Source organism: Nannobrachium achirus, assembly GCF_963921795.1.
Source record: "Nannobrachium achirus genome assembly, chromosome: 16".
NCBI lineage: Eukaryota > Metazoa > Chordata > Actinopteri > Myctophiformes > Myctophidae > Nannobrachium > Nannobrachium achirus.
This window is the reverse complement of record NC_137823.1, coordinates 47,371,588-47,383,697: the sequence shown is the minus strand read 5'-3', so window position 1 is coordinate 47,383,697 and position 12,110 is coordinate 47,371,588. Positions and strand designations below refer to the sequence as shown.

Sequence of the window (12,110 nt, the reverse complement as noted above, 5' to 3'; positions counted from 1 at the left end):
TGGGGTTCATGTTTTTTCCCCAGATATGTTTTTGGGCTTTTATGCCTTTATTGACAGGACAGTAGACTGACAGGAAACGGGGAGAGAGAATGACACGCAGCAAATCTGGACGGGCTCGGGGATTGAAACAGCGACCCACTGCAGGCTACACAAAGCCTACTGTATGTGGGATGCGCCCAGACCATTTTGAATCGATGTCCATACGTTATCAAACAACAATTTCACTGGTCAGTGTCTTCCATCTCATCAAACTCCACCTCATCCTCTTCCTTATCATCATCATTATCATCACTGAGGACAGCCAACAGGTCAATGAGAGATTGGGGAAGAATTGGCCCACAAGACCAGACAGGCTCCAAAGTCCCTCCTTCCGTCTTCTGCCACCCCTGACCTTCGTCATAGCTTTAGGCCCCCACAAGATTGGCTCAGCTGCTGGCTTGTAACAGGCCACTCACTCTATAGTTCACCCGCTGGATGTGGGGGATGAGCATATTGGCAGAGGGGCAGGTGGGCAAAATGCACTCTAGACCTGCTGCAGAGGGTCTCGTCTTCACCCACCAGTTCATTCAGCATCTTGCTCCTAGCCTGGTCGACTGATGTCTTGCGTGCTTGATTTTACATCACACACGTGAAGGCTTCCAGCTGTTCCTGCACTTCCGGCTTCAACTTACACTCATTGCCCAGCTGGCTGTAGAATGATTGTTACGATTATTGCTAAATTTGGTCTCTCAAAATGTTGCATTATACATAATGCAACATTTTGAGAGAAATGCTTGGCGATGAGTGTAAGTTGAAGCCGGAAGTGCAGGAGCAGCTGGAAGCCTTCGCGTGTGTGATGTAAAATCAAGCACGCGAGACATCAGTCGACCAGGCTAGGAGCAAGATGCTGAATAAACTGGTGGGTGAAGACGAGACCCTCTGCAGCAGGTCTAGAGTGCATTTTGCCTGCCTGCCCCTCTGCCAATATGCTCATCCCCCACATCCAGCGGGTGAACTATAGAGTGAGTGGCCTGTTACAAGCCAGCAGCTGAGCCAATCTTGTGGGGGCCTAAACCTATGACGAAGGTCAGGGGTGGCAGAAGACGGAAGGAGGGACTTTGGAGCCTGTCTGGTCTTGTGGGCCAATTCTTCCAATCTCTCATTGACCTGTTGGCTGTCCTCAGTGATGATAATGATGATGATAAGGAAGAGGATGAGGTGGAGTTTGATGAGATGGAAGACACTGACCAGTGAAATTGTTGTTTGATAACGTATGGACATCGATTAAAAATGGTCTGGGCGCATCCCACATACAGTAGGCTTTGTGTAGCCTGCAGCGGGTCACTGTTTCGATCCCCGAGCCCGTCCAGATTTGCTGCGTGTCATTCTCTCTCCCCGTTTCCTGTCAGTCTACTGTCCTGTCAATAAAGGCATAAAAGCCCAAAAACATATCTGGGGAAAAAACATGAACCCCATGGGACATGAGTTGGGCAACAATACTAAATCTTGACACTAGACACCATTAGGGTACTAAGAAACATGACGTGTGACCTTAGAAATGTTGTACAAAGAGAAATATAGATGTGATTTGAATATTTTCTGCAATTCTTTTGCAGTTTCTGCCATGAAGTAGTGTCAAAATGTGCTTGAATCTTAATAATAACCACGTTAATGAGTTCCTTGGGTGCAAATGATGTGGGGAAAATGTGTTGATTTGTCTCTGTATGTTGTTTACTTCAAGAGTTATGGTATTTTCTATTATCTCCATCTTATGTTTTGTTTTGGGGATAGGTGTAAGAAAGGGTTAAAATGAACCCCAAGCCACGTTGATTGACCACGGCAACAAGAAGCAATATTGTCTAGACACCATTAGGGTTCAAAAAACAAGTGGTATAAAAAGAATACACCTTAATATTTATATGTACAAAGAGAAATATAGATGTTTTTGAACATTTTCTGGTAGTTTTTCGCTGTTTCTGTCCTGAAAAAGGGTCAAGATGTGCTTGAATGTTAAAAATGATGCCGTAAATGAATTCCTTGTGTCAAAATCATATAAAAAAGTGTGTTCATTTGTCCCTGTAGGTTGTTTACATCAAGAGTGATGGCATTTTGTTATGTCCATTGTATGGTTGAGATTGGGGATAGTTGTGAGAAAAGGTTAAAAATGAACCCCATGGGACATTAGTTGACCACGGCAACAAGCAGAAATCATAACTAGACATCATAAGGGTCCTAAAAAACCTGTGGTATAAAAATAATACACCTTAATTTATCTGTACAAAGAGAAGTATAGACGTGTTTTGAACATTTTTGGGTTATTTTTTGCCGTTTCTGTCCTGAAATAGGGTTAAGATGTGCTTAAATGTTAACAATAACCAATTTAATGAATTCCCTGGGTCAAAATCATATAAAAAAGTGTGTTCATTTGTCCCTGTAGGTTGTTTACATCAAGAGTTATGGCATTTTCTGTTATGACCATTGTATGGTTCAGATTGGGAATAGTTGTGAGAAAAGGTTAAAAATGAACCCCATGGGACATTAGTTGACCACGGCAACAAGCAGAAATCATAACTAGACATCATAACAGTCCTAAAAAAACAGGTTTCGAAAACATGTCATTGGGGTGCTGGTAGACCCCTCTCTCCTGCCCTACTATATATCTCTAATCTATTTGTGCTCAATGTGATGATTGACTTTTAAACCAGCGAATGCATTCCTTATTATTGTTGCTATGATGATGATTTTGATAACACTAGACTAATTAAATAAAGCTTTTGTACTTGTTTAAACCACGTTTCTGCCCTACTTTATACAATGTGAACGAACCTGGCGGGGAGTAACTATATTGTACATGGTGTAGTTGAATTAGATACTTCCATAATTAACTATTTCCTGGGGCGTAATCCCCCAGGTGGCGTTGTCTGGCGACTAGTAGATACCACCCTGTTACAAATTGACGTGGGTCGGCAGGAGACACAAAACGAAAAAAAAAGGCAGAGACGTGGTAATTTTTTTTTCTTTGTTTTCTTTTTTTTTCTTCCCCCTTGTCCTTATATTATTTGGTTATTGGTATTATTATTATCACTATTATTACTATTATTGTTCTATTAGACCAGTTGTTTAGTTAAAAAAAAAAAAAAAAGAAAAAAAAAAAGGAAAAAAAAAAAAAGAAGAGGAGTTGTGGTGTTGTGTATTTTGGATAATTTGTTATCTTCTTTATTTGAAACAAAGCAGCAGTCTGTGTCAGTGGACGTGTGAGTACCCATTGGTCAACTAACTTGGATCCCTGGTCTCCGCCTCAGGTCCTGGAGGTACTTCGCAAATTGGTCGTAAGTCTTGAAACTTTTCAGTGTTTGCTATGGAGGAGGAGCTACAACAGCTCAGAGAGCTGGTAGCTCAGCTAAAAGCAGACAATTGTTCATTGAGACAAGAGCAGAGAGAAGTAGAACCAGGTACTAGTATAGTTACCTCTAATGTGCCCGTCCCACCTCCTACACCCTCTTTGGGTGGTGCTAGTGCTATACCCGAGAGACTGGTCTTTGTCCCGAGAGATAGGAAGTGCCCGTACTTCGGCGGCAAGTCGGGTGTTAGTATCAACGAGTGGGTTGAGGAAGCACAGGCTTGCATGCGCGCTCGATATCTCTCGGCCATAGACCAATCTTTTTTTCTATTTGATCACCTGGAGGGGGAGGCACGAGAGGAGATAAAGTATCGCCCTGCTGTGGAGAGGGAGGATCCCAAGAAAATCATTTCCATTTTGAGAGACCTTTATGGGTGTTCACAGTCCTACGTAGCTTTGCAGGAGGCATTTTTCTGCAGGAAACAGCAAGACGGAGAGACACTGCAAGAATTTTCTCTTGCTCTCATGAGCTTAATGGAGAGAGTCAGACAGCGCGCGCCGGCCGGCATGTCCAATGCCGAGGTCTTATTGCGTGATCAGTTCACTGAACACGTCTTGGACAGCTCCCTTCGTCGGGAACTGAAGCAACTGGTACGTCGTCGCCCCACCAGTACTTTGTTGGAGGTTCGAGAGGAAGCCATTCGGTGGGAACGAGAGGGCATGCCAGGGGGTGCAAGGGGTCGTAGCTATTCCGTTCCTTCGGCACATGGTCTTCAGTACGCTGTTCATGGCACCGCGCGTTCATCGGACAGTAACTCACCACAGCGCTCAGAATTCACAGAGTTGAAAGAGATGCTTAAAAGACAACAGGAGCAGTTGAACCAGCTCACACAGACGGTGGCGCTCCTACATGGCACTCAACCGCCTAGTCATCCACCCAGTGGTGGACCGGTGATTTGTCGGAAGTGTCAGCAGCCTGGACACTATGCGAACCAGTGTAGGTCCCAATGGCGTCCCCCCTATCCTCAGCCTCCCCCTAATGGGGGTAGGCAGTCTCGTCCACGTGACCAGGCGGAAAACTGACACCCCCCGAACTGCAGAGCCACAGTTCGGGTGGGGACCCTACCGGCTCCAAAGTTATTACTGATGCAGGGATGATATCAAGCTTGATGTCATCTTGTCCACACCTGGATGTTTGTATGGGTGGGGTAGGGGTTCCTTGCTTGATCGACACTGGGTCCATGGTGTCTACAATAACCGAGTCCTTCTTTCTCCAGCACTTTGAACCATTGGGTCAGGACCGTCTTCGATCTTGTCACTGGTTGCGGCTGAGCGCCGCAAATGGCCTTCCTATCCCCTACGTTGGCTACATAGAACTGGATGTTGAGCTTTGTGGGAAGTCTGTACCACAGTGCGGGGTGTTAATCGTCAAAGATCCCCCAACTACCCTCACGTCTCAGGCACCTGGAGTTCTGGGGATGAATGTCTTGGTCCGGCGCTATCGGGAGCTCTTTGGGCAACATGGGACTGCGCTCTTTAAAACACGTTCTGTCTTACAGGCCCCTAGTCCCATTGTAGATGCTTTACAACAATGCCATCGGGCTGAAACACAACCTACTGTCGTTGGCCTTGGGAGAGTGATGGTCCGTGGTAAGCGTGCATGCCGCATCCCTGGGGGCACGATGAAGCTGGTTGCCGCAACGTGCACCGAGCAACAAACTCCCACCTCTGTTCTCTTTGAGCCCCCCGAGTCGGGTCTACCTGCTGGCTTGTTGGCTTCCCCAGCACTGCTTAGGGTCACTCGAGGCACAGTCTACGTCCCAGTAGTCAACGTAGGGACTGTAGACGTGCTGCTGTATCCACGGACTATTGTGGGCCACGTGAGTAATACTCAGGTGGTCACCCTGCCTTCAGGCATTACCGAGGTCGGATTGGTCACAGCTACGATCTCTTCTCAAACCATGTCGACTTCCATTTCGGAACAGATTGAGGCACTTGACTTGGGAGCTCTATCGAGTGAAGACCAAGGTCCAGCCAGAGACCTTCTTCAAAGGTACAGTGGAGTCTTCTCAACTCACGAAGGCGATTTGGGTTGCACTGACTTGATCTCCCACGAGATACCATTACTTGATGATGCTCCTGTTCGACAGCGGTACCGGCGCATTCCTCCCTCTGAATATGAGTTAGCTAAAGCACACATCAACCAGTTACTTGAGTCACACATCATCCGTGAGAGTTGCAGTCCTTATGCGTCCCCCATCGTATTGGTAAAGAAGAAAGATGGGAGTCTCCGCATGTGTGTGGACTACCGGGGTCTTAATGGCAAGACTAGGAAGGACGCATTCCCGTTGCCTCGTATCGAGGAGTCCCTGGACTCCCTAGCCGGAGCTCGTTGGTTCTCGGCTATGGATCTAGCCAGCGGATATAACCAGGTTCCGGTTGCTGAGAAGGACCGAGCGAAGACCGCTTTTTGCACCCCATTCGGCCTCTTTGAGTGGAATCGTATGCCGTTTGGGCTCTGTAATGCTCCTGGGACTTTTCAGCGACTGATGCAACGCTTGTTCGGGGACCAACAATGTCAAACCTTACTCCTCTACCTTGATGATATTGTGATCTTCTCGTCCACCGTAGCTCAGCATTTGGAACGGATGGAAGTCGTTCTTGGTCGCCTGCAGCGCGAAGGCTTGAAAGCAAAGCTGTCAAAGTGTGCGTTTTTCCAACGCGAAGTTCATTACTTGGGCCATGTCATCTCCAGCAAGGGAGTCGCCACGGACCCCAGTAAAATCGAGGCGGTTGCTGACTGGCGTCAACCTGCCACGGTGGCTGATCTGCGTTCGTTCTTGGGCTTCGCTAGCTACTACCGCCGTTTTGTGGAGGGGTTTGCCAAGATGGCCGCCCCCCTGCATGCTCTGGTAGCCGAGCTGGCAGGGACTAAGGCTAAGAGGGCCTCCCTTAGAACCTCTGAAAGAAAATTTCCTTCTTTATGGTCCAAGCAGTGCCAATCCAGCTTTGAGGCTTTGAAGAAGAAGCTTACATCCGCCCCTGTTCTTGCGTACGCAGATTTCTCTTTACCCTTCATTCTGGAAGTGGACGCAAGCCACAGCGGGTTGGGCGCTGTCCTCTCCCAGGAGCAGGAAGGCGAGGTGCGCCCGGTAGCTTTCGCTAGCCGTGGTCTTCGTCCCACTGAGCGCAACATGTCAAACTACAGTTCTATGAAGTTGGAGTTTGTGGCGCTCAAGTGGGCCATGACTGAAAAGTTCCGCGAATACTTACTGGGACATCGGTGTGTCATCTATACCGACAACAATCCACTCGCTCACCTGTCTTCGGCCAAACTTGGTGCGATAGAACAGCGTTGGGCCAGCGAACTGGCGCAATTCGACTTCGAGCTTAAGTACCGTTCAGGCAAGAGTAACCGAAATGCAGATGCCCTTTCCCGACAGCACCCATTTGGGCCTACGGACCTGCAGGGGTTGATGCCGGGTACAGTCCTTCCAACTGCGCTACAGCTGGTGGTGCCACCGGAGCAAGTAGCGCTGGCTACCCAGGCTACGATGACAGCCTTACCTGGCCAGAGCGTGTCTGACTTACGGGGCTTACAGATGGCGGATGTGGTCATTCAGGAGGTTCTGGGATACTGGAGGCAGGGGACCCGTCCAGGTCCTAAGGAGCGCAAACAATTGTCGAAGTCAACGTCGACACTGCTTGATCAATGGGACCGTTTCGTGGAGAGAGAAGGGGTGCTTCATCGTAAGGTCTTTCGTCCAGACGGACGGGAGGAGTGGTTTCAGTTGGTCTTGCCTGCTGTTCTGCGGGATGATGTCCTGACTCAGCTACACCAGGAACATGGGCATCAAGGTGTCGAGCGCACCACCGAGCTGGTCCGCCAGCGGTGTTATTGGCCGGGGATGTCTAAGGATATCGCCCGCTGGTGCCTGGAATGCGAGCGGTGTCAAGTGGCAAAGGACACCCGACCTGCTGCACGAAGCTTTATGGGTCACCTACTCGCTTCCCGGCCCAACGAGATCATCGCCATCGACTTTACTATCTTGGAACCGTCTCGGACGGGAGTGGAGAACGTCTTGGTTATAACTGACGTGTTCAGCAAATACACTATAGCCATTCCCACTAGGGACCAACGGTCATCCACTGTCGCTCAGGTGCTTGTGAACGAATGGTTCTACAAACTGGGAGTCCCTGGCCGTATTCATTCGGATCAGGGCCGGAACTTTGAGGCGTCCCTCATCCAACAGCTCTGCAGTTTATACGGGATTCAGAAATCTCGCACTACTCCGTACCACCCTGAGGGTAACGGACAGTGCGAGAGATTCAATAGAACATTACACAATCTCCTACGCACATTGCCCTCCTCCCGTAAGAGGGACTGGGTGGACTGTCTTCCGCAGAAGCTCTTCTGCTATAACACCACCCCCCATCAGGCCACAGGCGAAACACCTTACTACTTGATGTTCGGTCAGGAACCACGTCTACCTGTGGACTTCCTGTTGGGGAGGGTCCCGGAACCAGTGGCAGGTAGTGTGAATGACTGGGTCACTGAACACCAGACCAGACTTCAGATAGCCTTTGAGGGGGCCCAGGATCGGTTGAAGCTTGCGGCTGAACGTCGAAAAGCGCGTCATGACCCCAAAGTCCGTGACCCGGCCTTGGTGGAGGGTCAGTTAGTTTATCTTCGTGACTTTGGTGTTAGAGGACGCCACAAAATCCACGACCTGTGGCACTCCGAAGTGTATAGGGTAGTTAGAGCTCCTGGGCCTGGCGGGGCAGTGTACACCATCGCACCAGAGAAGGAACCCAGTCGAGTGAAGCATGTTCATCGCACCCTCCTTAAACAACGGATTGGGGGAGAGTCTCCGGTCAGCGACTCCCCAAGTGACCAACGGACCGAGAGGTCATCCTCTTTGGTAGACGAAGATCGCAATGATGGGGACTGGTTCCTTCTGAACTCCGAAATACCGCAGACCCATCTACCTTTGCCTGCGGATCCACTTCCAGCAGGGGCCCCCTTGGGTCCTTCTGGCCAGGAAGACCATATCTTGGCTGAGCCTGACGACAGGGAGCACTCTACGGCGCAGGCAACATTAGCCTCCGAACCACCCAGTTCTCAGGACGAACCACTCGAACGTAGAGACAGTGATCAACAGGTGAGTCCAGAGCAGGGGGAATCTTACGATGGAGATTCGATCCCCACTGCTCTGGGGGCGATCGAACCACCTGCGGTTGTGACTGGGGACTCGAAGGTAGTAGAGTCCAACAGTTCACTTCCACTCCCTAGATCACTGGACGATACAGCTGGTAGTAGCGAGGCTGGACAACGGAGAACGTTGAGGTCCACAGCTGGACAACACTCAAATCCTTACCATCTCCCACAGACAGTGGATAGAGGTCCGGTTCCTAATTCCGTGTCCGCATCAAATGCGGTCTCCGCTTTATACAGACCCTGGAATTAGGGGTAGTCAAGTCATCGTCGGGGCGACGATGCAGTTGTCGGGGGTGGATTGTGGCAGGACGGGCGTGTGTTCCCACGGCCCCTCCTCCACCTATCAGTGAACTAACCTGTACCAGTATTAAAGCGGTGCATTTCCGGCCCGCGTTAGCTGTCTGTCTCTCCGTCTGCTGTGGGTGCCACGCCACGCTGGCCTCTGTGTTTGAATTAAAGTTTGGCTTTCCGAACCGGGCTGACCCGTTGGGTTACAGCCCATGTTCACTCTGCTTCAGCGCAGGTATGTCTCTCCGTCTTGTTGTTCAAGAGATCTCCTGCACTGCTATGTTTTGGACTTGAACTTGACCTTCTATTGTTTTCCTTTATAGCTACGGCTACAAACGCTCTTGTTGAGCTTCCTGCACTAGTGTGTGAGGATAACTCACCACGCACACTAGGTAAGTTGGTAATACTCCCTCTCCGCAGCATTGTTTATTCCGGTGTCTTCACCGAGTGTAAACGTGGGCTTAATTTGTATTTCAGTTTCCTCCTACCTGGTCTCCGCCGCGGTGAGCATTATAACCGGCGCCGTGCGCTCGGCGCTCAACAACGTGGTAGGTTTATTCAATGTCTCTCTCTCTGCTCTTGTCTCAGTGTTCATGTTAATTATAAATACTAGTAGTAACACGGCCGCTTGTCCCTCCAGGGCCAGCGACACAGTCTGCTGTTTTGTCCGGGTGTTTCACCCTCCTGATACAGTGCCCATTCTGAAGTGCCACACACAACTCACGTCTCCCACCCACTGTCGGTGTGGACGGCACTCTCCTCTCGCTCTCGGCCGTTGCGTGCACCTAGCCTACTAGGGCTGCAAACGGCTGTTGCCCAATGGTCTGTTTATTGTTTTATATTTGCTTTAGCTTACAATTGTTTGGCGTCACTGGGCACCTATAGCCTGCCCTTTTGTCCAGTGCCCATCACCCTGACTACTGCAAATAATAACGGTTTTACTACATTATATTGATGTACTTGGTTTAGCTTATAGTACTCCAACAGGTTAAATACTGAGAGTTCTCTGTTGGGATGTGGTGGCGGCCACCTAGGGTATGGTAACCCCCCTTTTCTGTATTTTGGTTTTGCTTTATTCATTTGTTATTTACTTATTTTGAGTGTTTTGAGTTTGCTGTGTCTTAAGTTGGGGACCATTATCCTGGGTTGATTGGCCATCCCAACTCTCCTTCCCTCCTAGTGTTGGCCTGTCTGTATATCTATATCTCTAATCTATTTGTGCTCAATGTGATGATTGACTTTTAAACCAGCGAATGCATTCCTTATTATTGTTGCTATGATGATGATTTTGATAACACTAGACTAATTAAATAAAGCTTTTGTACTTGTTTAAACCACGTTTCTGCCCTACTTTATACAATGTGAACGAACCTGGCGGGGAGTAACTATATTGTACATGGTGTAGTTGAATTAGATACTTCCATAATTAACTATTTCCTGGGGCGTAATCCCCCAGGTGGCGTTGTCTGGCGACTAGTAGATACCACCCTGTTACACTTACATAGATGAGCTCTTCAGCGTGCTCATGCAGTTCCTCAAGGATGGGCAGCGTCTGCTCCGGCGTGCAATGATCCAAAACCTTCTGGATGACCCTGCAGCCGTGGGGGTTATGCACAACGGTTTTCCCATTCCGATCCCACACACACGCGAGCACGTTGTCGGTCAGCTCAGTGACAATGTCACTCTGGAAATAGAAAAGGGGTGTGTTGTTGTTGCTTCAGTATTAAGATACGTTAAAAGGAAAAAACTAAAAGGTAACTAACTGTCTGTCTGATTTGCCTTCTCTGTTGGGCATTTTCTCATGGCCAAGCACAGGCCTGCCACATCCATATGGTGCCATGCTGCCATCTTGCAATGAGCATTAGTGAGCACCAACTATTAGTGTGGTTGCTATAGGCAAAAGTCCATGGAGTTCAGTGGACCTTTTCTGTAAACCCATAACCCCAAAAAGTCAATTGAGTTCAATGGACCTTTTCTGTCCCTTTCCATTTTGGACAATGTAATAATCAGACAGGATTTGGTCATGCTTCACGACATCACAATATGTAATATAAATAGTAAGAAGGAATTCATTTCCCAGCAGATTCCTCGCGACTCGTGCCAGTGCAACCACACTTGCAATTCCCAGAATGGCACCTTTCTAGTTTAAATATAGTTTATTGTTTATTGAATGGATCCCCATTAGCAGAGCAGAATATAAGATTGTAAATGGGCAAAGTGTTTTAAAAAAAAAAAAACATTTAAACTTCCCATCTCTAGCCCCTGCAAAAAATAATTGGACAACTTGAAAATGATGATGGTGTTCCGTTAAAGCTAAACCTGTAAGAATTCTGTAAAGGAAGTCAAAGCTCACTTACAATTATCTGCTGGTCACAAGGGATGTTCTCCACTGCTTTCTGGATCACTTGACAACCAGCTTTATGCTGAATTAAGGGCAGGACGTGTCCACGGATATGTTCCGCTAAGGCCAACTTCTGATCAACCTCCCCAAACTGTGACACAACAGAATAATACAACCTAGTACAACCAGTACTCTCTTCCACACTCTTTAGGGAGCTGCATAAATAAAAGGCAATAGACTAAATTATCCTCTGCTGTCTATAACACTCCTTTTAATGTTGTGCCAGGTTACATAAAGCATTATGGTTTGTTTTCGTTTTTTAAATTACAAATAGAATGAGATAATATTTAACATAAGTTGGGAATTATCCTTAAAGATACTCTGCAGACATGTTTTTAAGGTGCAAAGGTTATCTGCCATGATCATCAATATATTATTCATTCTCCTTCTATTCAAGCAGGCTCCCTTTTTAAAAGTCTGTTTCTTGGTGCGACTATCACAGCATCATGTATTCCATTTAACATGATCTTCTCTTTAATGGCACAACACACAAGTATAATGTTTAAGTAAGGGAATATTAAAGGTATACCATGTAACTTTTTTCATAAAACAAATCTTAAAATTGTCCTAACTGTTAAATCGCTAAAGTTTTAGAACACCCACTCCGTTATTTTCAGCTTCTAAAGCCTTCTTTTTATATGTTTTCTATGTTCCTGACCGGGCCCCGGTTTTCGCGGAAAAATTACGTCATCATACAACCGGCCAATCACAGCGAGGGTTATACACTGCCGGCCAATCACAGCGCATCTTGAAGTGGGGTCGCTATGACGATAGAGCGGCCATATTTGTAGGCGCCCGTGTGTCTCTCGCCTCTATACTTGGGTGAAGCATGAGTGAAGGAGTCCTTTTCTCCGGAATGCCTGAACGCACAGGAACCAGGGACC

The 12,110-nt window shown here is 47.8% G+C and overlaps 1 protein-coding gene across 2 annotated transcripts in view; it reads right to left on the bottom strand.

Moving 5' to 3' along the window:
• The window catches only part of LOC308300445 (scaffold attachment factor B1-like), a 38,249-nt gene that overhangs the window by 6,254 nt on the left and 19,885 nt on the right, over nt 1–12,110 (bottom strand). Inside the window, exons 20-21 of one of the 2 annotated variants that reach the window (XM_080744285.1) lie at nt 11,183–11,317; nt 10,327–10,509 (exon numbers count right to left, since the gene is read on the bottom strand). In XM_080744285.1, the coding sequence (XP_080600411.1) occupies nt 10,327–10,509; nt 11,183–11,317 (318 nt within the window). The remainder of the gene's footprint in view (nt 1–10,326; nt 10,510–11,182; nt 11,318–12,110) is intronic. The other variant, XM_080744286.1, reaches the window with a different exon arrangement.